This window comes from Chlamydotis macqueenii, chromosome 4 (assembly GCF_036417535.1).
Source record: "Chlamydotis macqueenii isolate bChlMac1 chromosome 4, bChlMac1.mat, whole genome shotgun sequence".
Lineage (NCBI taxonomy): Eukaryota > Metazoa > Chordata > Aves > Otidiformes > Otididae > Chlamydotis > Chlamydotis macqueenii.
In genome coordinates this window covers 70214078-70241020 of record NC_141559.1, presented here as the reverse complement: position 1 = coordinate 70241020, position 26943 = coordinate 70214078, and the positions used below count along the sequence as shown (strand labels likewise).

At 42.3% G+C, this 26943-nt stretch overlaps 1 protein-coding gene across 1 annotated transcript in view; it reads right to left on the bottom strand.

Annotated features, from left to right (window-relative positions):
• Positions 1-18673, bottom strand: part of SLC2A9 (solute carrier family 2 member 9) — a 105699-nt gene extending 87026 nt beyond the window's left edge. Inside the window, exons 1-4 of the mRNA XM_086746662.1 lie at positions 18593-18673; positions 14114-14212; positions 6544-6704; positions 298-422 (exon numbers count right to left, since the gene is read on the bottom strand). Coding sequence (XP_086602788.1) covers positions 298-422; positions 6544-6704; positions 14114-14212; positions 18593-18673 — 466 coding nt within the window. The remainder of the gene's footprint in view (positions 1-297; positions 423-6543; positions 6705-14113; positions 14213-18592) is intronic.
• Positions 18674-26943: the final 8270 nt, after the last annotated feature.

Here is a 26943-nt window from a genome sequence, read left to right as displayed (position 1 = left end):
TAAACAGACTATGTCCTCCTAGACAAAGGATTTTCATGGCATGCAGACACATACGCTCTACTGAGGCTGGAGGAGGAAAGAGGGAGGAATAACCAGGGTGGACAGCAGCGACTAGCATCCATCCTTCTCCAAATATCAGATCCTCCAACACTTAGTCTGCTGTTTTGTCCCAGTGAAATCAGTGTGGCTAGTCCCTGAAACATCTCTTTAGTATAAAGAAAGATGTAACTAGGAGAGAGGAGAAAGATTATGCATGGCACAAACATTTTAGGTATGTACAGCATGATAAAAGCTTACCTGCATCAACACCCATTATAATGCGGCCCAGTATGAGCATTTCAAATGACCCTGCCAACAAGGAGAGGGACATCAACAATGCAGCTGCCACTGCAAACACATTATTGAGCAGCAATGTACATTTCCTAAAAGGAAAATATATTTAATGTAGATTTCAGCATCACAACAATTAAATCTAGTAATATTCAAAGCACTCTAAACTATTATTCTTAAATAGCGATAAATAAAAACAAGAATTGCCTAACAAACACTGCCTCTTAGATGTTGTAGCGAGTTACAAAATATAATACTATACCTAAATGTATACAGTTCCAAACCTATACTTTAGCCTTAAAATAAAACATATCATAGTTAGCTAGAGAGCTGTACTACAAAGGCACAGCAATTATCCATCCTACACATCCTAAGAAGCCAAGTGCCATGCCTGGGACTCTGTATATGAATATAAACAAGCGTATTCTGGGTAAAGGTATGTATGTAGGAATCAGAGAACATGCATCAAACAGCAGTCAGTTATAACTACAGGCATTTTTATGCTACATACAGTTCTTGCCATTTTGAGAACTTCCCAACACTGACATTTATGTCATTATAATTCATCCTTAAACCTAGGATATTAAAAACATACACTGAGGAAAATTACTTACTACTTGGAGAGTTAGAAAAAACACTTGGGCTCATAGGAGTCATAAAAATCAACACTTTCCAAAAACTGCTGAAATTAACCAAAATATAGATTTACATCTTCTTTTCTTTTTTTTTTCCCCAATTTTTAAACTATTTCATTCTATAGCAGTCAAAGAAAACATGGAAAAATATTTCTTTCAAACAAAAGAAATATTATTTCTGGAAAATTATAAATTTGTTTAAAAATATATAAACAAAATCACAAAAATATCTTTTAAAAATTTCAAAATATCTCAATTTCTCATTTGCCCTATAATAACAGCTGTATTTCTTACAGCTTTTATCTTTCAGAACTTTCTGCTCAAGTTTGAGGGACTCATTAATTCAAAAGTCACCGTAAGTCTCATAACTTCTGCAGCAAGAAACACTTTACAAAAGAAATGATACGTAGGATTTCACGGGCCTTTGACAGTCAGATTCAAACACTGATATACAAGGTCAGTGAACACAAGGAAGAAGAGTGGTTAAAGACAAAACGATCAAAAGCTCTGCTGCAATAATTCTCCATTGAAAGATGAAGTTGAAAACCCACCCAGAACTCAGAGAATCACTGCTACCTTACACACACCTGTTCACAAATAAGGATTTAAGTGGCTTTTTGCTAAACTACAGCCTGCAGGTGAATGACTGGAGAAGTTATTATCATCAGGTTCAGCCCTGTGAGCAACTGAAAAGTTTCTTACAATTCCCTTCAGAATTACGCGGCAAAAGAATGATCGTACCCTATGTTTTCCACCTGTGAGCCACCTCACTTAGCTGTACACAGTAATGCAATGGAGTTTTGTCTTTATCTGGTTTTGCAGTCACATAACTAAGCACAGTCTTGTTTTGACTCTAGAGGTACAACTCAATACTGAAGCCTCCAGACCCACTGATAACATAGGAAAGAAACAGCTGATTTGAAAACAAATTTACCTGGACAAAAAAAACAAAAAACAAACATCACTGATTATGTAAATTACAAGGAATCCATTGACTTTGACAGTAAATGACACAGGCTGAGAATATACCAATTTTATTTAAAAACTCAATTGGTATTAAATTTATAAGTGTTCTCAATGGATTTTCAGTCTCTATATACTGTAATTTCCATGCAAAAGAAGAGAAATGACCAGAAAGGCTGTCTACTCTATTCTTTTCCAAAGCAGGTAACAAGAAAAACAAGAAAGCAACATGCTGTTTAGAGTGTTACTATGTAAAGCATGTAAATCTTTGGTAATGAAAACACTGTGCTGGGCATCTATGGCAAGGCTTTGGAAGCAATGGGGCTGCAGGGATGGCTTCTGTGAGAAGAAGGCATGAGGGAGTAACAAGGTCCATGGAGGAGAAGGTGTTCCAGGACTGAGCAGGTACAACCACAGATGGACTGTGGGCCACGAAGGACCCACGCTGGGGCACAGGAGAAGAGTGAGAAGCAAGGAGCAGCAGAGAGAAGTTGCTATGCACTGACCCCGACCCCCTGCACCACCTATTCTCTCACTGAAGGGGCTGAGTGTGACCTGCCATGGTACCAAGGGGGAGGAGAGGAGCCTGGAGTGATGTTCAGCCTGGGAAAGTGGCAGGAAAGGTGTCCTGTTTGTCTTGTTTCTCAGTACCTGATCAGTAATTAAATATTTATGTTCACTGGCAATAAATTTAAGTTAAATTCCCAAGTTGAGTCTGTTTTGCCTGTGACAGTAATTGGTAAGTGTTTTCCCTTTCCTTAGTTTGACCCATGAGTTTTCTCATTCCTGTTCCTCCTCTTTCTCCCCAGTCACCCCATCCCACTTGGAGGGTGGGGAGTGATGAACAGCTGGGCAGGTGCTTGGCTGCCAGCTGGGGCCAACCCATCACAAACACAAACAGTGGGAACAGCATCTCATTATCACTCCTAGGGAAAAAATACAGCAAAACCCTCCAAACTCCCCATTCTATCTCAGTTTAGTTCCAATCAGGTTATGTTACACTCAAGTCTGCTACAACCATAAAAAAGCCATGCCTTCCTGGTCACGTAGGGCAAAACTGTATTACCTTAGCAACAAAGCATAGGAAAAAGAAACAAATCAAAAAACTCCAGCAAACCACTGCTTGTATAGCTCTAATATAAGTGATATAAACATATCACACTTCACAAAGCACTGCAGCAGACACTTTCCCTTGAGAAAGTCCAACCAATCTTGTCAGATTACTCTGCTCACCAAACTTACAAAGCGCAAGCGTGCAAACTGCAACAGTAAGCCACCATTAGAAAAGTCACATACTGATGTGTTGGTCAGCCTAATCATTTCCCTCACATCCCAAATTACAAACTGATCAAGAAATTGTCCAAATGGTACATGAAACCTATTGAAGTACAAATATCATACCTAGTTCTCACAGAGCACATTTCATTTTCCAGTTCTTGCTGAAGGTTATAGTGCACATCAATATCCCTATTTCTGTAACTGGGTAAATAGAGGAACAGATAGCCAAGTGGACTCAACCTAAAGCTAACATGCAGAACAGACCTGGGAACAGGAACCTGGACTCAAGTTCCAGTCCAGAACCCCAGATGGTTCTGCTGCAGCTATTGCGCTAAAAAGACTAGACTAGCATTAATTTAGATATGAAGATTTTTCTTTCCATTCAAATAATTCAGAATTTTCTCCAGCCAAAAAAATATAAAGCATTTATGCATTCCAGAATGAAAATGCTTTCAAAAATTTCTGATAAAGCACAGAGCATTTGTCACAAGCAGCTACAACTTAAACCAAACAGTAAGTTTTATAACTTAGTGCCAAAACTGGTTCTAAGGCTGACTGTCTGTACTGTTGCAGGAAAGTAACTTCCAGTCCTGTACTCAATCTGAAGTAGTCCTAAGAGAAGAGCCATTTGCTCAGTAGGAATCAGTTTGTACAAGTGTTCCAGCCGAGACAGACAGTACACCCCTCAGCTAGACAAACACAGAGCTCAGCTTTAAGGATTTTTTTCTGCCTTTTTATTTTTTAGGTATTTTGGATATTGAAAACATGTGCGAATCTCTTGCTTAGAATTGTCCTTGGCTTTTTGCAAAATCAGATATGATTAATCTCTTTTGATTTCATGGTTGTAATTTGCACTCATGACATTGGACAGTTCCAGAGGCCAGAACAGAATCCTAGCGACTATGTGCTCTCAGTGGCTGCAGTAACTTTAATTAGGGATGTGAATTAATAATCTTTTTGTCTAAAACTTGCAACTAGGAAAATGACAGAACTAAAATTTAATCAGAAATGTATTGTTGCCTCAAAATTCAGTAATAAGAAAGACTTGGGAGCAAATATGATACCTTAGGCAAAAAGTATAGTAAGGAAACCAGGTGTTTAAATTAAACAAGCTGTGTTCTTTAAACTAGATGTTTAAATAAAAGCCAGCAACAGATTGAATACTGGCTCACCATTTCACCGACAGTAGATGACTTCAGAATAATGAAGTGGTAGCATTACTAAAATAATCCAAATAAATTCCCTTCATTGCTTCATACTCAAAACAGTTCACTGTGCTTGAGTGAAGGCCTTGTCCTTCTCCTGCAAATGCCTTCCCAGCAGTGGCCTAAGCCATCCACAGCGCGTAACACTCTGGGTGTTCAGGATCCACAACAGCAGCTGCTCCTCAGTAGAAAAGAATATACAGTATGAAGTGCCAAAGCCACATTTGAACATGGGACTTATGCTTATGTGGATGAAGGCGCTCTGAAAAAATTACTCTACATCTCCATTGAAGTAAGTAGGAATCTAGTAATTTGAAATTATGTTATTAACCTTACAGCAATATGATTCAAGAGTGCTCTTTTTAAAGTCATACATTATTTCTGACTAAAGCTTTTGATCCCCCTTAGTTCATTATTTTGTGTCAGGGTAAATGGAGCCCTGTTTCATCATACATACAACGCTCCAGCCTACACTTGAACAATTTAACAGTGAAGTACTTTATTGTTCTGTCAACATTCCATAATGTGCTCCTCAATACCATACTAACAAGTCAGTCTGGTTTCCTAGACCAGACGAACACACTGCAGCGTGAACAGCAAACTCAAGAACCACATTCTGACGAGCAACCTTTATCCCCTGTTCCTGAGAGACGCAATCCCTTTCCATCTCTAATCAAGTAGTTGTATACTGTAAGAGAGCTGTTTTCACAGTTTAACAGAGATAAACATAATAAACAGGGGCAGAGACTGCAAGATTTAAAGCTTTGCCCTGGAAATATGATCTGCTCTCATCAAAGTGGTATTCACATGACTGAGATCACCCACCACTTGAACACAAGGCTGTTCCACTCTTCAACAAAAATTCAAGCCTTCTATGAACCCATTTTCTAGTTCTCTTTTTAATAAAGTAAAGGCAGCTCAGTGACAATTCTGGGAATTAATCAGCCTGAGTCAGGCATAGCTTCATATATTTAAGAAGTGTGTAGAAGCCAAATTGATGATTTGGCAGAAGAAACTGCAAACCGAAAAAAAAACTATGTGACTATGTAAGAATTGAAAATCAAACAGTGAAGTGAAGGGACAGAATAAATTCATGAAGAATGGATAACAGATTGACAGAGCAGAGAACATTGAAAAGAAGGACATGGACCAGTTGGAGAAGGTCCAGAAGACGGTCACGAAGATGATAAGAGGGCTGGAGCACCTCTCCTGTGAGGACAGGCTGAGAGAGTTGGGGCTGTTCAGCCTGGAGAAGAGGAGGCTCCAGGGAGACCTTATAGCGGTCTTCCAGTACCTCAAGGGGGCCTACAAGAAACATGGGGAGAGACTGTTCAGTAGGGCCTGTTGCGACAGGACTAGGGGAAATGGTTTTAAAACAGAGGGAAGTAGATTTAGATTAGATATTAGGAAAAAATTTTTTATGCTAAGGGTTGTACAGCACTGGAACAGGTTGCCCAGAGAGGTGGTGGATGCCCCATCCCTGGAAACGTTCAAGGCCAGGTTGGATGAGGCTCTGAGCAACCTGATCTAGTCGGGGATGTCCCTGCTCCTTGCAGGGGGGTTGGACTAGATGACCTTTGAAGGTCCCTTCCAACCCAAATTATTTTACGATTCTATGATTTTATGATTCTATGACTTGCTGTAAGCATGAAATGGAAGAACCTGAAACCATACTCTTTGAGGTGAAAAATGGGATGTGTAAGAGTTGGGAGCATGACAAACAGGCCTAGGAGAGTACAGTCTAAAGTGACGGAAACAGTCAAAACGTACAACAGAAAAGTAAGAACAGCAGAGCTGCATGCTTATATTTAAGACTTCATGATGACCTTCTCCAGTGATTTAACTGAGCACAAATTATCAAATGATACAGAATATACAAATAAGGAAAAGCTGAATGAACTTAGCCTCTGTAATTCAAATAATGCACAGTAAGGACAGAGAGAAAGATACTAATTTTACTCCTGGAAATCCAGAACTTTTAGAAATGAGCTTTCATAATTTGAAGATGTTTAAATTTGCATTCTGTGAGGAAGGTTTTTATAAAAATATAAAGGTAAAAACAAAACTAAGGCCTTTTAGAGAGACTAAGTGAGAAACTGTTTTAGAAACTACAGGTTTTCCAATACACTTACCGTCCGAAGAACTTCACAATTGGGGTAACAATGATGGCACCCACAAGGCCACCAATGGCAAAAATCGAAACAGTTATGGACCACAGGAGAGTCAGTGTGCTTTCATCCACCGAGAAGCCATATCTTCTTTCCCAAGTGTCATTGTAAAATGTCCTGATATACTGAAAGAAAATACATAATAATAACAATACATGTAAAAATCACACTTCTGGAACACAACTGAGAGAAATGGAATAAAAAAAAAAAACAGCAGCTTGCTTGCAGGAATCACCCTTGCTCTTCTATCTCCGTCCTCCAAAAAACGAGGCATCACTTCTAGAGGCAGCTGCAATACAGCCTAATTGAACCAGTCAAAGCACGCATACACTTAACTACATGACAGTAATAAACATGGTGGGGAAAAAACACAGGTAAATATGAATGTAGAAGAGCCTTAAAAAAGAGAAACTCCTATAAAGCAAGGATGTTACCATTCAGGTTGTCAGTAAAACCTTAACAATGGTTTGTTTTAGCCTTACTATGTACACATATACAAACATTTCAGCCCAAACTGGGGCTAAGGGCTCAGACACAGAATCACAGAACAGCTGAGGCTGGAAGGACCTCTGGAGGCCATCTTGTCCAACTCCCTAAGCTCAAGCAGGGCCACTGAGAGCTGCTCGTCCACAACCATGCCTAGAGGTTTCTGAAGATCTCTAAGGAGGGAAACTCCAGAAAATCACAAGCCAAGGAAAACCTCACTGCCTAGCATTTGCCACGACTTTTAAAAACAGAACATGCACAAATGTGTAAATGCTAACTATCATTAGCCAATGATCATTAATCAGAGTCTTGCATTAAGAGTAAACATTTTCACTGTGTTTTCATGGAAAAAGAAGGGCCTGTTGTAGGCCCTTCAGTAGGGCCTGTTGTGACCGGACAAGGGTTAATGGTTTTAAAATAGAGGGGGGTAGATTCAGATCAGATATTAGGAAAAAATTTTTTACAATGAGGGTGGTGAAACACTGGAACAGGTTGCCCAGAGAGGCGGTAGATGCCCCATCCCTAGAAGCGTTCAAGGCCAGGTTGGATGGGGCTCTGAGCAGCCTCATCTGGTTGGAGATGTCCCTGCTCCTTGCAGGGAGGTTGGACTAGATGACCTTTAAGGGTCCCTTCCTAATGATTCTATGATTCTATAGCATCAATAACTTGGTACCATGGAAGGAAAGGAAGGAAAGGAAAGGAAATAAAGGAAGGACAGGAAGGAAAAGAGGCTCCAGTAGCAGGCAGAGGTGAAAATGTCTTGAAGAAATTGGTGAATTGGCAGAAATGTAAAGGTAACAAAGAAGAAGGGAGTTGCAACCAATTCCTGTCAGATGGCAACATGACTGACATAAAGAGAAGAATTTGGATTGTCTTACAGGACATAGCACCAAAAGCCATATCTTGATAGATCTGGTGATGTGTAGGGGGGTTCACGCGTAACTTAGGAAATTACCCAGAAAATTTTTAAAGTTGCTTTGAAAGTTAAAGAAGTACAAATCCTTTTGGCAAAACCCGATACTGTGCACACCATGGAAAAACATTTATCATCTCTATTTTGTATCTCAGTCCTAGAATGCATATCTTAGCAAAATTAAGTGCCTTTCACTAGTCTATTTTTTCCGAAGGGCCAGTATTGTAAAACTGAGTGATTCTACAAATTCTTTAGCATAACATCAGGAAAAAAAAAATAGAGTGAGCTAAAAACAATTAGCATTCATGAACTGAGGGAAGAAGTCATTGTATTTATGACACTGCTGCATTTGGCACGCATACAAAATCAAGGATCTACTAAGCTAAGCAATGAAAGACAACATTTTTCTCCCAAAGAAATTACAGCCAAGACAAATAACTGTTGGCAAGAGCTGACAGCTGTTGGTTTGATACTGATGGGGGAAAAAAAGCCCACAGTATCAGTCAAAAAGAGGTAGTTGTCTGACACCATTAAAATTAAGAATCTCAAATCACTTTTATATGTTACAGCTTCTCCCCTTCAAATTTACATAAGCTGCTTTTTGAACAAAGTTCAGGCTGTTAAACAAGGTATGCAATTTTTTTTCAGTAATGAAAGATGTATCAAACACAAAATCAGACACCTGAGATCCTGATACGAATCTATCTGCCAGACAAGCTGGTTCTCTTGAGAAATGAAAACCTAAGACCTCTCTCTAACTCTTCAGCTATCCTGAGACCTACATTTTTTCTCTCATGGCAGCTTAATTTCCTTAACGCCCTTCCATAAGGGCCCTTCCAGTGTATCTTTTGAAAGTCCAAGTACCTCTTGAATCTCTGAAGAACTTTGACAGATGCCTGAGTCACAGTTCTCCTTTGCAAAAGTCATGCCAGCTCTTCCCCAAATTCTCACATTTCTACTACAGTTTCTGCTAGTTTGTGAGGTACAAATAACTGATTCTTAGCAGATGTGTTCCAAGTTTTCCTCCTAAAACCTACTGTTTTCTTAAAGTCACATTAACCCTCTCAATCTCCCTATTACTGAGGCTATTTAGAAAGAAGCTGAATTGTGTTACAAAGCCTATATTTTGAGGTATTTTTTTCAGTCTTGAATAAATGTTAAGGTATTTCGGCAACCTAACACAAAATTACCACTAATTTTATTCCACATCTCTACCAACATTTCAGCTTCTCCAATACATTCCCTACGAAGAAGGTTCCAATGTGGGACCTCCCCAGGCTTTTCCAATCCAAAACATTATTTCCATTTTCCTGCTCAGTCCTCGTATTTTCTGAATACACTTTTTCAGCTTCATGTGTTGGTCTTCTATCCCCAAGCCCTCTATCTGGATGTTTTTGTGCCTGCTGTAAGTACCCAAACTCCAGGACCAGCCCACTTTTTTAGCTTTCAGTGTGCCAGAATTTATATCCTCTTTCTACTTTCCTCAAGTAAGCACAATTGCAGGTTTTCGAAGGATGCCTTCTAACAACTTCCCTTCCTTGATGTTTAATTACATGGAAGTTTCTTCATCTTTCTAAAAGGTAAAGACGTCATAGCTCCAATATGACATTTGTACATAGTCTCTGTATTGTCTGCAGAGACATTGCCTATTCACTGTCTTTATGGTCAAGCTTCCTCATTTTTATGCTGTTCCTGTTTCGTAATCAAGCAAAGCTCCAATGCCACCATGGTGTCTGATGCTTGGGCAAGGATACAGTACCAGGTGGTCACTACTGCAGAAGGGCACAACACACTTGTGTAACTCTCTCACCCGTTCTGTGTCACCGCTCCCCAGCAAGCTCTACAACACTTGTTGTAGAGCTACAAGCGTATTACAACGCTTAATCTTGGCACTTTTCCCCAGTTTCTTCTCAGATTTCCTCCAGCATGTCATAGGTACTAAATGAGCCTGGGGCAGCACTCAGTAGGATAAGCCTAACGCTACTTTTTCCCTGTTCAAACTAGGAATTTAAAACTTAAAGTATTCCATCCTTGGATACATGGACTATTCAATTTGAGGACTTTATTTAGTGTGAAACACCTCTCTATCTGCAAATACCTAAGAAAGGTGGAGGTAGAACATACCACTTACTGTCTTCCTTCTATCAAGTTTCCAGTAGGCCTCTTGTGCCCTTAATTAAAAAGAATACAGGGATATTTCTCCCATCGTATCTTAGCTGTTTCTTTAAAAATAGACAGAAAAAAAAACCACAAAAAAGAACAAAAAATGGTGCTTGTTCCATTTAGAAGAATCTCACAGTAAACTTCTACATGAATCTGCCATTAAATCAAGTAATACATCTTACCTCTTCAATGCCAATTCTCAGATTATATTTAGATTCAGATATCTTCTTATTTATTTGAAGTTAATTTCTGATAGTAATGAATAATAAGAGAAAACATTTTTTGAACACTATTAGCATTTCTTGCTAATGATAATGGCTAAAAATAGTACGCAAATTATCCCCCCCTTGTGTTATGACTAATTTTCTCAGCATAGCTTTGTTATTTACAAGGAGACATCAAATAATTGCATGTATTCAAGAAAAGAAAGTACAAACTACAACACTCAATAGTAACATATAAATGTGCTGGTATGCACATCATCTGTGCCCAGATAAATGGGAAGCTAATAACACATACAGGTTTTGAGGAGTTGCACATGAAACAAAACAAATCCGATTCAACAAATCCACTGGATTTGAATCCACTGAATTCTGTGGAAAGGCTCCTTTGGGATTTTAATCAGTTGTCTGAACAATGCTAATGGCATAAACCTGTATACAAAAATTTTAGCCGCTAACCAAAGTCCACAAGGAATGGTAGCTGGCTGATACCAGTATCTCGTGTTCTGCTGCCTCAGTTCATTAAGGTAGTAAAGCTAGGGTGGGAAATATAAGGGGAATATAAGGGATATATATATTTATATATATAAATATAAGGTATATATTTTAAATGTAAGGGAAATATTTTCCTTGTCTCTTTCACTGTAAATAACTTACATCAAGGGAAAAGATGAGCTGGTCTTTAGAGAAGAAAAATGACCTTACCTATAGTGATGAGGGTTTACTTGCAGACAGTGCCTATTGAACGGGCTGACCCAGCAGGCTATACATTTTTGCAATAGTCTCACTTCCCCCATCTCAGCTCTAAAAGGAATGCAGAGCTGCAGCTGCCCGCAGGAAGGGGGCAAGCACTGCGCAGCAGTAAGCAGCAGAGACCTCGCTTCCCGCACAGAGCACAAAGCACATCATTGTTCTGCAGACCTTGCCCACAACCGGTCCACAAAATGAACTGTAGAAATCCAGCTCAGAAAAAGACAGCTTCAACTTGTATTCAGTTAAAGCATTTGTCCTCCTACTACCAAATGCTCCCATACCTTCTTAATAAATTCTGGTAACTCTTTGAACAAACCCATGAAGACTGGGGTTCCATGTTTCTTGTGTGGTTAAGCGCTGTGTGCAGGGGGAAGCACACTTGTGACAGGCTGCTGCTCATTCCCACAGAAAAATAGGGGACTGAGTGGGAAGTGATCTCTGCTCTGAGCAGAGCTGGTGCAGTTTATTCCCCCCTTGTAACAAAAACAAAGTTGGACTGACTCTGCCTTACCAGGTGACCCGCAGTAAAGTTCACAGGTGAGAACCGCAGGGGTGTTGTCCTGTGGTCTGATGAGCTGGCACAACTTCCAGCACCAAAAGGAAATGTTCACAAGAATTTACAAACACTTTAATGCCTCAGTCTTAAATGAACTTCCTCCCCTCCAGCTCAGTCATCACGCTGATGTATTCAGTTCCAGGATCCTGGAAACTTCCATGTTTAGTCAACAGTCATTACCAAGCATTTTTTCAACACATCTCAAAGCATCATACAGTCCTCCTCTAAGATTGGTGGACCTTAGACATCAAAAGGGATTATACTGAAGTAAATAGTGGCAGAAGATATCCAACATCCTGCAGAGAGATGCTCATACAATGCAGGCTGTAAGCTGCACGTCACCAGAACAAGTTATTTGTCCCACCAAGTTTATAAATGAAACTTAGCTTACAGCTTTTAGGAATTATTGGACTCCCAATAGAGCCTCTTATAAGAATGCTGTTTATCTACAGGTAAAAGCTGCTACCCTTTGGTTTTCATCAGTCACCTCACATCAGTATTCTCAAAGGGTCACCTTGCAGCAGAACAATTTGGTGACATACAAAGGAAAATAGATGGGGCAAAGGTTCCTTTTCTTGTGCTGCAAGAAGCACAGCTTTGGTACGGCTCGCTCCTTCCCGCCACAGCTACAAGCATAGCCCAGACTCTTCCCTTCAACCTGGCCACTGCAACTCCGGGAACAGGGACAGGAAGGTGGCCTGTCGTAGGAAAATGGATGACACATTAATCCTGGGCCTAGAGAGAGGAACAGAGGCCACACTGGTATTTTGCTCCTGAACTACACAGTTATGTACTCCTTGTCAGTAGGACTACTCCTTAGCCCTAACTAATGCACGGCTTAACATGAATAAGAAAGGTACAAAGTTCTCAATCAAACACTGAAACACCATGCTGGAAAAATGGAGACTTCACACATATCTGTCAACAGTATGACCAAAATCATCAGCAGCATGGTGTCCAGTTTCAGTCCAAAAGCAACAGTAAAGACGTCAAGCAAAAATGGACAATCCTGGAAGCGTTACTAACCACAACGCCTGGGATTTAGCATTCGTCACGGTATGGTTGCACCTTAAGCCTCCCCACACGCATGCTGGTCACAATAATCCATCACATGGTTCAAACCTAACAGTCTGAGTGTTACCAAACAGCGCGTCCTATCATCTTTTCTGTCCTTTACTCCTGCAGAAAGTGACAGGAGAGCTGTGATCACCAGGACAGCCCATTTTTCAAATGGCACTTAGAAGTGTAGAAATCAGATCATTCTCACTGCTCTGTTGACAGCACCGAGGCAGTGTAGGAAGGATGTCTACCATCAGGACAATCAACACCATTGCTCACAGAATTTCAGTTTCCTGCTGATTTCTTCTAAGCCATGTTTACCTCCTGATGACTGCAAAGTGAAGTGCTGCCTAGACAGGTCATCCTAGAATAAATACCCAATTTGTCCAACCCTGTGTTATTGGTACAAAAAGTACCATGGACTTCAACAAAATTTCCAGAAGTTACAAAGGGGGCAATTAAAACTTCCTACAAGGTGAGTCTCTTCCTAGTCCTTTGGGTCATTATAAATATCACACCCATCTCTCATGTGACCAACCTGTTTAGCTGGAAACCTAGTAACATATTTTAATAAGAGATTTCCATAAAAGAAGGAGCTTAGCTTTGGAAAGGAACTATTTTGAACTGGAATTTCCACAGTTCCCCAAACTTACTACCTACTTTTTCAAAATAGTGTTGCTCGCAAATCCACTGAATTGCTTATGGCTGTGCTTGATTGAATTAAGAGGATCTCTAGACAGCCACTGTAAAAACAAAATGTTCAGATCTCCATTTGTGATAACTGATATTTTAATGAAATCCCCCCCAAATATTGTACACTGATTTCACAGTACTCTATTCATCAAATCTATTCCACATGTTGCAGCCAACTGAGGGTCAACACAGCAGTTTTGAATTCAGAACCAAACAAGGCATCACCACGAAACGCAGAAGAGGCCCATTATTTAAGAGGAAGCCAGAGGCATTATTTATAATATCAGTACTGTGGGAATTAAATGTTGTGCAGCCTTTCAGAACTGAACGATGTTAACAGAAATTGCTGAACATGTGCGTAGAGCTACCAAATACTCACTAGTCAGAAAGACAGACTATTAAAAATACGCTATCATGCAAAAGCGTATTAGTCTGGGCTTGGGGAGAATAAGAAGCAAACCACGTGTGCCCATTCACCTCAACAGCAGCATTCAGCTTCCTGACAGCTACTGAACTTACATGAAAACCTCACGGACAGTAGAAAGAAGCTTTCAGGCAAAGGAAAGTTACTATACGAGATTTAACCTCTTCTACTACACCAGGAGGATTATAAAAGCAGGATGTTGAGGGGCGCACAGTACTGGACACAGCTGCCCTCTGCTGATATAAAATTTCAATTTTGTCACTTACCACTGCAGGAGCATTCACCACCGAGAGATTGTAACCATAGAGAAAAGACGACCCAAAAGCACCAGTTAAAGAGGCTACGATAAGACTCCCAGACCAATTCTGAAAAACAAGAAAAGATGCAGCTATTGTTAGCATACTTTAAATTAACGTACCTCAAGTTTTAAATACTCCTTGTTCTATCTTGCATAGCTCCTGCAGGTAGATCTCCCTGCTGCAGAATGGCCTGAAACACCTCCCCTTGCTGCAATCCAAGGAACAGTAAATTTGAAGTGACAGCATCTCAGTTAACATTTACCAAGGCATAAGTGAACACCTGAACTTCTTTCAATATCACAGATTTTTGCTGCAAGCATCCCATCAGCCCCCACACCAAAAAGTAAAATACTGGAGAAACATATCCTCAGTAAGGGAAGCTCTTGGCAACACACCATTAACTCAAGAAAGAAAGGAGTAGCACAATTTGATGCAACTGGTCTGTGGGTAGACCTGACTTAGGAGAAAGCCTGTCAGATGGTGTGCCCCTAAGGAAGCAGGTTTTGTAATCCACATGCAAGACTCCAACACACATGCACACATTCCGGTTGCGATGCCATTTGCCCTTTTTCCGCAGCAACACACCTGTACCTCTCCTTTCTCAGCTCTCCTCCCTCCATCCCCCTCACTCTGTTTTTAGCCCACCTCTGCCAACAATTTCTTCTTCCACATCAGCTGCTGAATTAAAGGTAGGATTGCTTAGATACTGGAGTTGCAGTCAGTTGATTTGAAAGATTTTGCATTTCAGGGTCCTTTCCACCTTCCCCAGTATTACTTTCTGCCGCTCTGCTCTCCTGCTGCATTACAGAGAGCGGCAGAAGTGACCACTGCCATTCCCAAGACAAGTTAAAGTCAGTGTTTTGGTGCCTGGTTGGCTGTAAACATTGTTTTGTAGACCATGCAAGACAATTCACTTTTCTTGACTTCTGAATACATTAAAAGTGGATGGGTTTCTACTGTTTTTTAATTTTTTTTTTAATCTAGCATTAGATTAATTTTTAATCTAGCATTTCAGGCAGGGTTCACTGTCATTTTATGCCCAGCCCCATCACTCACTGAAGCCTCAATCCTTTCAAAAGGAGAAAGACCTGCTTAAGCAGGCCTGATAAACCCAGCTTCAGTTATATCACTTACAGCAGAGACAGCAGGTCAATATATTCTGTCAACTACACAAAGCTGTATGTTTGCTTTGGAAAATTAAGATTTGGCGCATGAAGTAGGTTTGCGTAGCCAGCACACAGCATAGCAGCAGTGACGATGAGTTGGAACGAGCTCTACCAGCCTCAGGACAGGAATGGCAGGGCAAGTCAACACACGGTGGTGGTCAGCATGCACCAGAGCTCAAGTTTCCACACTGTCATCGCAGACTGACTGGGACTTGTGAAGAAGGGATGAGACACCCTGATGCCGGGGCAGGGACCCAGGTTTACAGCCCAGAGTGTGTGGGGTCTGACACACTCTGTAGCTGCCCCTCCTGAGGGCTCAAAACGTGCCCTGTGGGACAGCCAAGCATTTTTAACTTGTTCAGCATGATGTGGGAACTTTTTAAGAGATTACACAGTTCATTAACTAGTCTGGTTTTGGTCAGGTCAGGAGGAAGTGTACAGGGGAAAAAAGCCTCATATAAGAAATGTATCCTGTTGAGTTCATTACACAAGCCAAATGCAACTTATTATTATTAGCCAGCTTCTTAAAATGAACCTGCCACACACACAAAACTTTGCACCATTACTTTGGTAGGAAAAAGCAGAAATTTTGACACAAGGCTTCACATACCTTCTGGGGGTAACACCTCATATTAGGGGCCCGTTATTCCTCTACTATGCACAAGCGTTCCTACACTTAGGAGGGATTGCTGCTACTCTGAACTGATGATGCTGAGAATATTCCAGGAGGTCTACCAGGTCTACTCCCACAGGGTTCACAAATTATAAGTGCGAGTTCACAAGTGCTATGCGGTAATCTTGATGCAATACTGTTAAAGGGCTCTGCTCCAACAAGTGTCAGACCCAGCAGAAAGAAAAACATAGAATAATAGAATAATTTGGGTTGGAAGGGACCTTTAAAGGTCATCTAGTCCAATGCCCCTGCAAGGGGCAGGGACATCTCCAACCAGATCAGGTTGCTCAGAGCCTCATCCAACCTGGCCTTGAATGTTTCCAGGGATGGGGCATCTACCACCTCTCCAGGCAAAATATTCCAGTGCTTCACCACCCTTATTGTAAAAAATTTCTTCCTTATATCTAGTCTGAATCTACCTCCCTCTATTTTAAAACCATTACCTCTCACTCTATCACAACAGGCCCTGCTAAAAAGTCTCTCCCCACGTTTCTTATAGGCCCTCCCTTTAGGTACTGGCAGGCTGCTATAAGGTCTCCCTGGAGCCTCCTCTTCTCCAGGATGAACAGTCCCAACTCTCTCAGCCTGTCCTCATAGGAGAGGTGCTCCAGCCCTCTCGTCATCTTCATGGCCTCCTCTGGACCCTCTCCAACAGGTCCGTGTCCTTCTTACATTGAGGGTTCCAGAGCTGGATGCAATACTCCAGGTGACGTCCCACCGGAGCAGAGTAGAGGGGCAGAATCACCTCCCTCAACCTGCTGGCCATGCTCCTCTTGATGCAGCCCAGGATGTGGTTGGCCTTCTGGGCTGCAAGTGCACATTGCTGGCTCATGTTGAGCTTCTCATCCACCAGCACCCCCAAGTCCTTCTCCTCAGGGGTGCTCACAACCCCTTCATTCCCCAGTCTGTATTGATTCTGCAAACAAAGTTACTCAGACCATGTAGTCTACTGTTTATTAAAAACTCCAGTGAATGCTTAAACCTTTCAGCACAGGCAAATTATATGCACATGAGGCTAAGTGGAAAATAATGCAGGACAACTCACAGAAGTGCTGCCAAATTAGGAAACTCCATATTCACTCAAAACACTTATTTTCAAGTGTTGCAAATGGCTGAGTTTACAGCCTACTTCAATATCAAGAATCTTCAAGTATACAGCCTGCTGCAGAAAACCTCAGATTTACTCCATTCAAAGTTTTACAATTCTTGGAACACAAATTTCAGCTTCTCCATGACCTGTCTCCTCATACACTATTTTAAATATTTGCTTAGGCTTCAGCAACGCCAGATAAAAGCTGAAAGCACAATGAAGCAAGAACGCAAAAAAAAAAAAAACCTACCCCACAACCAAACTGTTCCTCAGAAAAAAAATTAACCCTGTGGCAACGTTAATGAAAGGAAAGAAAAAAAAAACAACCACAAACAAAACACAAGCCAGTGTGTTTTCCAGTGACCAGGAACGAAGAAGGCAACCACGCCTCTCTCATAGGTGTTGACTTCACGGCCACGCGTGTGCTCATGCGTCGCTGCCGTCAGCACAAGGGCAGGTAGGTGTGACCATCTCCGCAGCAGTAAGTGTTCAGTCAGGAAAGCTGCAAAGACCTCCAGGTACCTGAAAACTGATTACTTGTGAAAGTCCCCATTTTTGGTCTTATCAGAGATGCCAGGGCACCATACTCTGAAAGATGCTTTTCCCATCTCCTGTCTTTGCTCAGCGTAGCATTTGTGTTAACTACTATGAGGCTTAAACTTTCTCTTTTTTAAAAAATGCATGCCAGTTTGCATTTCAGTTTTCAAAACATAGTTTAGAATATGGGATTTTGGTTTGTTATAATCCCCTTCTCAGATCAAAACACAACTGTAAGCATCCATAGGGAAGTTTCAATACTCTTAAACAGATCCTGGTAAGACTTTCTAGCGACGTCGGGAACCCGGATTTCAGCACACCCTTAAGGAGACCCCGTTGAGGGAAGCACCGGGTACCCCCGCAGTCCGGAGCTCAGCACTGCCGGGCGCTCCGGGCAGGTGCGCCCGGGGACACCGCGCTCCCTCCGGCTATTCTGCCCCCGGGGGCTGGGGCAGGAGAAGGGAAACCTCCCGTCCCCTTTCCCCGCGCCTGCCCTTGCCCCGCACGGGTGGTCTCGGGAGGAAGCGGCGAGGCAGGCTGCACCTTCGCCCCGCTCAGCCCCCGCGGGGCCGGCTGCCCTCCCCGCCCGGGCGCACGCCGGCTCCCGCCGCTGCCCTCCGCCCGTCCTCTGGGTCCCGGCTCGGCGGCCGCGGTATTTTTAGCTCTGCCCGCCGCCGGCCTCTCCGGCACTGGCACCAACAACTTTCGGAGCGAGGAAGGGCTCACCGCCTCCGCCGTGCAACCTGAGCCCTGCCTGGCTCCCGGGGGAGTGACCCCGGCTCCCACAGCCGCCCTGCACCAGCCGCGCTCTTCCTCCCTCCCCCGCGTACCGCGAAAGGGCTCAAATCCCCCCCTCTCCGCTTAACCGGCCCCCAGGCGCGGGCAGCGCAGGCCGAGCTCCCCGCCCGCCCGCGCCGCCGGGCTCGCCGCCGTCCTTCCCAAATCCTCGGGCACGCGCCGCGCTGCCCCGCGCTACTCACGCTGCTGCCTGCGGGGCGGCGGCCGCCCCCCTTTCCCCGCGCCACCAGCGTGTCCGCCTCCGGCCCCGCCGCTGGGTCCATGCCGCTGCCGCACGTGCGCAGCGGCCGCGCATCTCCGCCGGGCAGCGAGCGGGGCGCAGCGGGGGCGCGGCCGCGGGAGGCGGCGGCGGCGGCGGGCGGGCGGGCGCTCGGGGGGTGCCCGGGCGGGCGGCGGCGGTGCGGGCAGCGGGAGGCCGCGGCTGCCGGAGGCAGTGCCGGGCGCTGCGGGCAGGGCTCGGGGGGGTGGAACAGTCCCGGCTCATTTATCTGCGTGCTTGTACATAACTCCAGCCAACGTGCGCGCCGCTTCCCGGCAGGCCTCGTCCCGCAGCAGGGATTCACCCCGCAGCGCAGGGAAATGTCACGGCACGGGGGCTGCGGGAGCACGGCTCGCGGGTGTGGGAGGCCCACGCCGCGGGCGCCGCCTGGAAAGCTAGGCTGCCCTTCGGCAAGGCGGGCGGTAGGGGAAGGAGGGGACGAGCTTTCCCGTGTTGCCCAGGCTGGGAAGTGAAGATACCGCAAGACTTGCGGCCAATTAAGATGCTAACCCCACGGCGTGCGGATGTTTCCGCCGCCCTAGGAGGCTGAGATCTGACACGCCGCGGTACAGCGGTGTCACGGGTGGGGATTAGACATGCTGCCTGGGGAAGAGAAGAGCTTTCAGCTATTACTTTTGAGAACACCTGTTTGCAAATGCGAGGATTTTGAACTGCTAAGAGTTAAACTACACCTTCTCGTTGGCAAGGGATAGGTATCAAGTGCATCTGGGAACTGTTCCCAGTTGGCCACAGTTAATATTGGTGTAAATCTGTGCTGTTTCCACTTCTGCCATGCTACATACCTCACAGCTAGCATAGAGCCCTCAAAGACACAGTAAGTAATGCCATAAAGCACTGCAGGTTTGAAAGCTATTTATGATGCAGGAACATGGCAGGTGTCTCTGGCTCAGACCGAGCTGAGCGGTGTTTGAATAGAAAGCCAGATGCTACTCATTAACATGTAAAATTATTGTACTTTTTGAGAAATGTCAGCATAGATGGATGATCCGGACATAATTTATAATCTCTTTGAATGGTCATAAGCAGTAAAAACGTCAAGTTAGGAGAATCACACCTCTAAAATAGATGGGGTGTATTTGAGATTAATCAGACACCTGTGATTCCTTTAGTTTCATTTTAAATAGCCAGTAGTTCAGCTCATACTCAAATACAAATGATATGGCTTGCGTGTGATTAATATGTACATAATTTCTCACCTTAGCACATTCACATTTTTTGACCTCTAACAATCGTCGTAAGTTACAGCAACCAAACACATGCTACTCTCTACATCCATGTTCACATGGAAAGCAGCATCTGTTTTCTCTTACATGTCAGAGTGGATGGTGAAAAAGGAGAAGAATCTATAGCTTTCCGAGTTCTTGTAAATAAAGGTGTCAGAGAAAAAAGGTTTTTTTCCTATACTTTACCAGAATTTCAGAATTTTGAAGGCACAGAAAATCTTCTCTAAAATGTTACCATTGCCCTCAAAGAGAGTCTGTCCCATAAAAGGGAGGCTTTAACCTATCCTAAAGTCACTTAATCCCAGAATGGTTTGGCTAAACCATTTTTTGGCTCATTCAAAACCAGATGTTACATGTAAAGGGAAACACAGAAGAAAATGAGAGGCCTGTGGTGCAGCCTCACAGTAAGCCCATCAGCAGTCCAGGTACCCAAGGGAAAAAGGAAAAAGCAGCATTCCTATGTTTAGGACACTGAGCCCATGCCTGCAAGTATTCATATAGAATCCAAATAGCTATTTTCTGTCTCCAGTCCCCAAATAAACAAATGTGTTGACAGAAGATTTGGAGAATTCACTCACCGTTTTTTTCTTCACTGCCTTATTTTCTTTCATCTCACTGTTGCTTTGCTGTTTGTTCTCCATTCTGTTACCCTGTTAGGAAATAGCTGGGGAAGAAAAGGGGAAAGTTTGGGTATTGTTCAGCTGAGGCAATTTTTTTTTTTAAATAAAACCATAAATCTGACCCATGAAGGACTTGAAAAAACCTGTAAGATGTCTGGCTACTTCCTTCAGAAGTCAGACCCTCATTCAGGAAGGCACAGCAGCACCAAACTGGAAGCAGTTAAAAGCGACCAAAACATACCTGTCAACTGTGTTTAAGTAGTCTACTCAGATGGCAGCATGCTTTGTGGAGCAGGAATTGTAAGCAGTTCTTAGGACAACTAAAGCATGGAGAGGAAAAAAGCTACGGCCCTTCAGTGGACACACTCTCTCTGGTAGAATGGAAACACCAGCCAACTGCAACTACAAAAGGAGTTCAGATAGTCAGGTGGAACTGCATGAGTATGGCTGGGTTGCAACCAGGACATTTGGATTAATTGGTGGTGCGATTCTAATGATTATTAGACTATATTAGCTGTAGCATTGCCTGAAAGCACTTGCAAGGAGAGTGCTGTTTATTTACGTCTCTGTCAAGAAAACTCTTGCCTGAACAGAACCATATATGCTTTAATAGTGTTAAAGGACAGTTTAATCACCACTTTTTAAGAAACTAAACTGGTTTTGGGGGTTTGGAAGCAGTGGATTATCTGTTATTTACACTGTGCTTCATTGTATGATCTTGGGCAGTCCGTCAGTCTGTTCAGTTCATTTGGAATATGGATTACTGGGTTCTTCTATCTCAACATCTTGAGATGACAACACATTTCAAGATCTTTGCTTGCTTGGATGTTATGGTAATGATAGATACAGTCTTGAATACAAGTTGTCTTGTAGACAAGCGTCTACAAGACAGTAAGCTGTGATACACAGGGAGTAACAGTCAATTTAGAGAAACAGCAGGTTGGAAATTGTGTTGAGACCATCACACACACAAGAGATTTTCTAAGAAGAAAAATCCTGTCTGATAGAAAAGCTGTCATGGGCAGTACTGAGGCCATTATTTCAGATGATTCCAAGAAATCGGGCTGAGCTTTTATGTAAGATAAGCTACAGATGTGACAGCATCCTGTAAGTGCTAAATCCAGAAAAACTACCTTCTTCCCTCTCTACCTCCCAGTGCAGTCGATGATACAGACAACCTGGAAACAATTCCTTTCCCTCCGTTGCAAAGGGCCTTAGTCAATTCCTGCTAAATTACTCTTCAAAAAGAGCTGCCAAGGCAAATTTATTTCACTTTCTAAGAGAGATCCTTAGTCTCATCATGAAACAGTTCACCTGTTCCATGCCACATGTAACAAGCGTACCAAAAATAATGTCAGACTTGCTCACTGCAGCACCCACATGTCCAATGCTATCATGCTATACAGTACTTAATATGTAGATAATGTAGATAATTAAATTAATGAAGGTTCTGACAAAACACGAACAAAGCATCATTATACTGGAATTTAAGAGCTTACAAGACAAAGAGTGTCTGAGGCATAGCACTGAAACAGAAACAGCACAGGCTCAGTCAGAATCAATCTGCTAAGCATGTAAGGAGACGTAACTCAACCTCACAGCTAAGCCACTGGGAAGGATAACTTGTGTCCACCTCCTCTCATCACATTTATTTTTTTGTATGGCTGAATCTTCCTCTTGTTCTCTGAGCAGTCTTTAAAATGCTTTTAAGTTATATCTGTTGTGTCTGGGAAGTTTAACTGCTAACAATGCAACATCTGCAGAAGTGTTCAGACTGAACTTTCCCTCCTGTATTTTGGGGAGCTCCACTTTCACAACTTTTTAACCATATCTACTTGACTGTCGAAAAAGGAATTTTACCATATCCAGGACAGACATCCCATGTGATGCAAAAAATAAGAAATCTGGACGGGGGAGGGACTAGAAATCATTGAAATCCTGCATGGATTTGTCAATGTTACTTTTGCAGTCTCTTTTACTTCAGTGCAGGGAAGAGACGCATGGGTCCAGCAAGCAGAAACCTGATCTTCAGTTTGCAGAGTTGGACAAAAATCTAAAGAAGTGATGTTCCACTTAGGGGAATGAAAGTCTGAGATTTGCACTGCTGGTCTTGGTGGCCATTCACTGAAATGTTTTAACAGCTGGAGAGAAATGAATTCCTTCCCCCTGAAGTTCATATTGCTAGTGCTTTAGATACATATCCAGAAATATTCATTCATTATTCATTCTTTATTGTGGAAGGTTAGATTTGTCTTCTCCCTGGCTTGTACAGCTAGTCAGGAGGTGACCCACAAACCAGGACAGGCTCATTTATGTCAGGCTGGGGGCCACCTTCCACTCTAGCATTACAAACAGAGCTACATTTTGCTTGCCTACGTATCCAGTAGTTTATTTGGCAATGGCTGAGTTCATTAGTAGGATATGCAATCCAACTGATTCCTACAAATTGTTAGCCTTGGCAAGGGTGGCTCAGCAGTTCACAGAGCAGGAGCATTATGACTGGCACAGCAAACTGACTTGAGAGAGGTATGAATAAACCTTCTGTAATCTAGATTTGGTTTTGAACTTCTATTGAACATTCAGCATTCATTAACTGACTGCAATTCAGTAAAAACAAAAGCTATCGGAAAGCTGCCATGTTCACAGAAAGCAAATACGCAAAGGGGGCAGTTTCAGATGAACTCAGGATTTAAATAGTCGTATTTTGTATTCAAATAGTCGTATTATGTTAGATGACAAAATCACCAAGGAGTTGACCACCTCAGAAAAGCTGAGTTTTAAGTCACAGCTACTAAGAAAAAAAAACCAAACTAAGAAGAGCGTAAGACAGGAAGACGTGGAAGACAGAAGAGCAGCTTCCAGCTGACAAAATTCACTTGTAATTGTAGACCAGCACAGCTTCTCAGGGGCGGAATGGACTGCTCTGCACTCCTCAGAGTAAACCTCTTTCAGATGTAGCACAGAATAGTTTAGTTTCTTTGAAAAATGGGGAAAAAGCACTAAGAGAGACAACACTGCAATAGGGTGTAAATCACAAAGCTTTGTAAAACACAGTGTAAAAATAACCTGGATGGACTCAGTAAGCTCTACTGGGCCATGGTAGACTGACATCTAATCATTTTTGCCTTTGGAAAAGCAAAATTGTCCAGCTTGAGAATTTTGGCTCCCTATGCATTGATAGGGAAAATAAGAAATAGATAGATGAGTTGGAAGAACTTTTTGGTTTTGTTTTTTGTTTTTTTTTTTTTCTGATTCAGCACTACAACTCTAGTAAAAGAGAACAAAGGAGAAAAGTTTGCAATCTCACTCCTATCCTGTAGCTTGTGTGGTTTAGAGCTACTGCTGCTACCTTTTTCCGCTCAACTCAGCCAGAATTCTCTTGGCTGACCACTTGTGCCTTTCAATAAAGGAGCCATCCTTGCAAGGTAACACACTTAAGCGAATATGATCAGAGTGCTGGAGCACCTCTCCTATGAGGACAGGCTGAGAGAGATGGGGCCGTTCAGCCTGGAGAAAAGAAGGCTCCAGGGAGACCTTATAGCAGCCTTCCAGTACCTAAAGGAGGTTTATAGGAAAGACAGGGAGAAACTCTTCAGCAGGGCCTGATGTCATAGGACAAGGGGTAATGGTTTTAAAAGAGAGGGAGATAGATTCAGACTAGACATAAGGAAAAAAAAATTACACTGAGGGTGTTGGAACACTGGCAGAGGTTGCCCAGAGAGGTGGTGGATGCCCCATCCCTGGAAACATTCAAGGCCAGGTTGGACCCCTTCCAACCCAAACCATTCTATGATTCTATGATTCCCTGAGCTTCCAGCTAGATTCTTCTGCCACTAGTCTACAGTGTGTACTTCAGTGAATGTGCTCCTCTCCCTGGTACTGTAAATCAAACGTGCACACTTACATAAAAGAAATCCACCATCGATTAATGACAAGATTGATTAATTAGAGCATCCAATGTGAAGAACACATTTCAAGTTTCTGTGGCCTCCAAATAAGGAACAATTTATGTGTTAGATCCTGTTAAGTGGCATCATAACAATCTGGTTAAAATAGATGTTCTGAACACCATTAAGAACTGAATGGATTATTTCCTTTTCAAGCAGTTTTGTTAAGCTAAATCTAGCTTAGATCTAGACTCACTTAGCAAGTGAGTCTTTAGAAGTAAATACTTCTTATACTGTTTTTGGAAAATATCACACACTCCCAATATTAAAATACCATTGCTGGAGTCAGGTGTGGCATGCCTTGGATTTGGCATAGAGCATTCCTATAATAGTGCACCATTTAGCAAGAGTTAATCTCAAGTACTGTAAACACCCCAGCTTCCAGAAATACCTAGTCTGTTAAGTAATCAGTTGACAGTGACAAAAAATATGTATGTCTCTTTTTGTCTATGCCTGTAGCCTGTGGCATCAGTCCTAAAGTGTCTTTACAAGATGATAAATTATTGTATCTGGATTTCAGTGTTTCATACAAGTCTCAATCTGATCTCTTATTCTGAGAAGGGGAAAGATTGTGCTTCTATTTCAAAATAAAGTGGTTTTTTTTTTTTTTTTAGGTATAAATTGGGGGAAAAAATAAAGCTATTTTTCATAGAAATCTATTAACCAGGAGAGGAAGACAGATATTTCAGAATTAATGACTGCTTATATAGCAGATGAGTACTTGAATAGATCAGGAAATTATTTGTTTACAAATTTCACAAAATTGGTTTATACCAAGAAAAATCTATTCCTCCCTCCCTGAGTCAAGCCCTGGAGAACATTGCCAAATTTGAGAAGTGGCTTCAAAGTATCAAGTCCAACTTCTAGGCGCTACTCACCGCCTATCCAAAGTATTCTTCACTTCCAGTGATTTCTGAAGTTCAGTGCAGTTCAGAAGCAGCCTTCTTCAGGATTGCTACAGCAGCCCTCTTCTCTGAAATGCAGACAGTTAAATAATTGAATTAAATTCAAAGCCAGCTTTAACTCTTTTATACCTTTTCAGGAGTAATAAATAATTAACAGTAAAAACAAAGAATAGTATGACACACCAGCTGAAATTCGTGCAATAAATCTTTCCTACCCATTAGAAAGCAAAATGCCGTGTATGGCTGCAATACCATACAAGAGGTCGTTGTTTCAGTTGCCACACAACGTGAAAAAGCTTTGCTTCCCACATTCGAACCAATAGACATTAGAAATGCAAGTGCCTAAGGCTAGGACGTGCATTCATATACTCTTACTCGACTACAAGTGAGCAGGTGGGGAACACCCACAGCATTCCACGTGCTGCAAACGGCTTTTATCAGTGGTGCGTTGGGCCACTACTCATGCGTGTGAGACAGTGTGCGGCATGGGTCAGGAGTCACCCCTTTGCAAGGTTTTGAAAGACTGGGACAAGATATACTGTACAGTAACACATACCACAGCAGTTCGTAAAAAGATTTGCCTTGTCCGCTGTTCTGGCTTTGTGCCATAGAGAGGATCTCCGTGTCAGTGTCAGTTTAAATACTGAACAAAGCACAGGTCAGGAAAAGAGTGTAGCAGTTCTGACTTTGCTTTTGCTACCAGTTCCTTGCATCCCAAAGCTAAGCAGAAATAAGAACACTCTTTGGGGTGAAAAGGTGCTCTCTGTTTTGGCTTTTTCCTGCTGGTACCCATGTTACTTTCTCTTAAAATCCAATGTATGTTAAATTAGGCTCATTAGCATTTCCTCAAGGACTTTAATAGCTAATTTAATTGGATTATCTTTAAGCTTGCAGATGCTAAGCTATCCAAGTTGCATTAGGTAGAGAGGCAGCTGTACAGTTGTGAGTTGGCTGAAACTGTAAATTCTGGCTGGGATTTGAAGTAACCTTGTTCTTTTAGGAAAGGTGACATTGCTGAGCATGTGGTGCTTGGTTTGTATTTGAGGTTATGATTGTTCTGGCAGCTCCTACAGATCACTTTTGACCCTGTTACATAAATCTCAGGGAAGTTCTCAAAAGATATTACCATCAAATTTGCTTCAGCTAAGCATAGGCATCTTTCTATGGTTACAAGATCCTAATCAATGAAAACACCACTTACGGGGACAGGAAAAAAGTTCTCCATAAGATCCCCTAGCATATTTTATCTAAAAGTGTCTTAAACTTGCACCCAATATCTGACAATTAACAGGAAAAAAAAGTAGAGTCTTGTACCTTAGCCCTTTGTAACACAGGTGTTACAGTGGTTACAATGAAATACAAGATTGTCTCCTCACTCTCTGGAGTGAGAGTGAGGGAGCGGACAGGTGAGGTTCAAACATATCTTGTCTCTTAGATACAAGTGACAGATGATACCTTCCAGGCCTATATAAATTTAATTTACTTTTTACATAATTTATGTTTTAACTTAAATCTTCACAACTTTTAAATTAATCCAAGGTGAAAAAGCAAAATACAC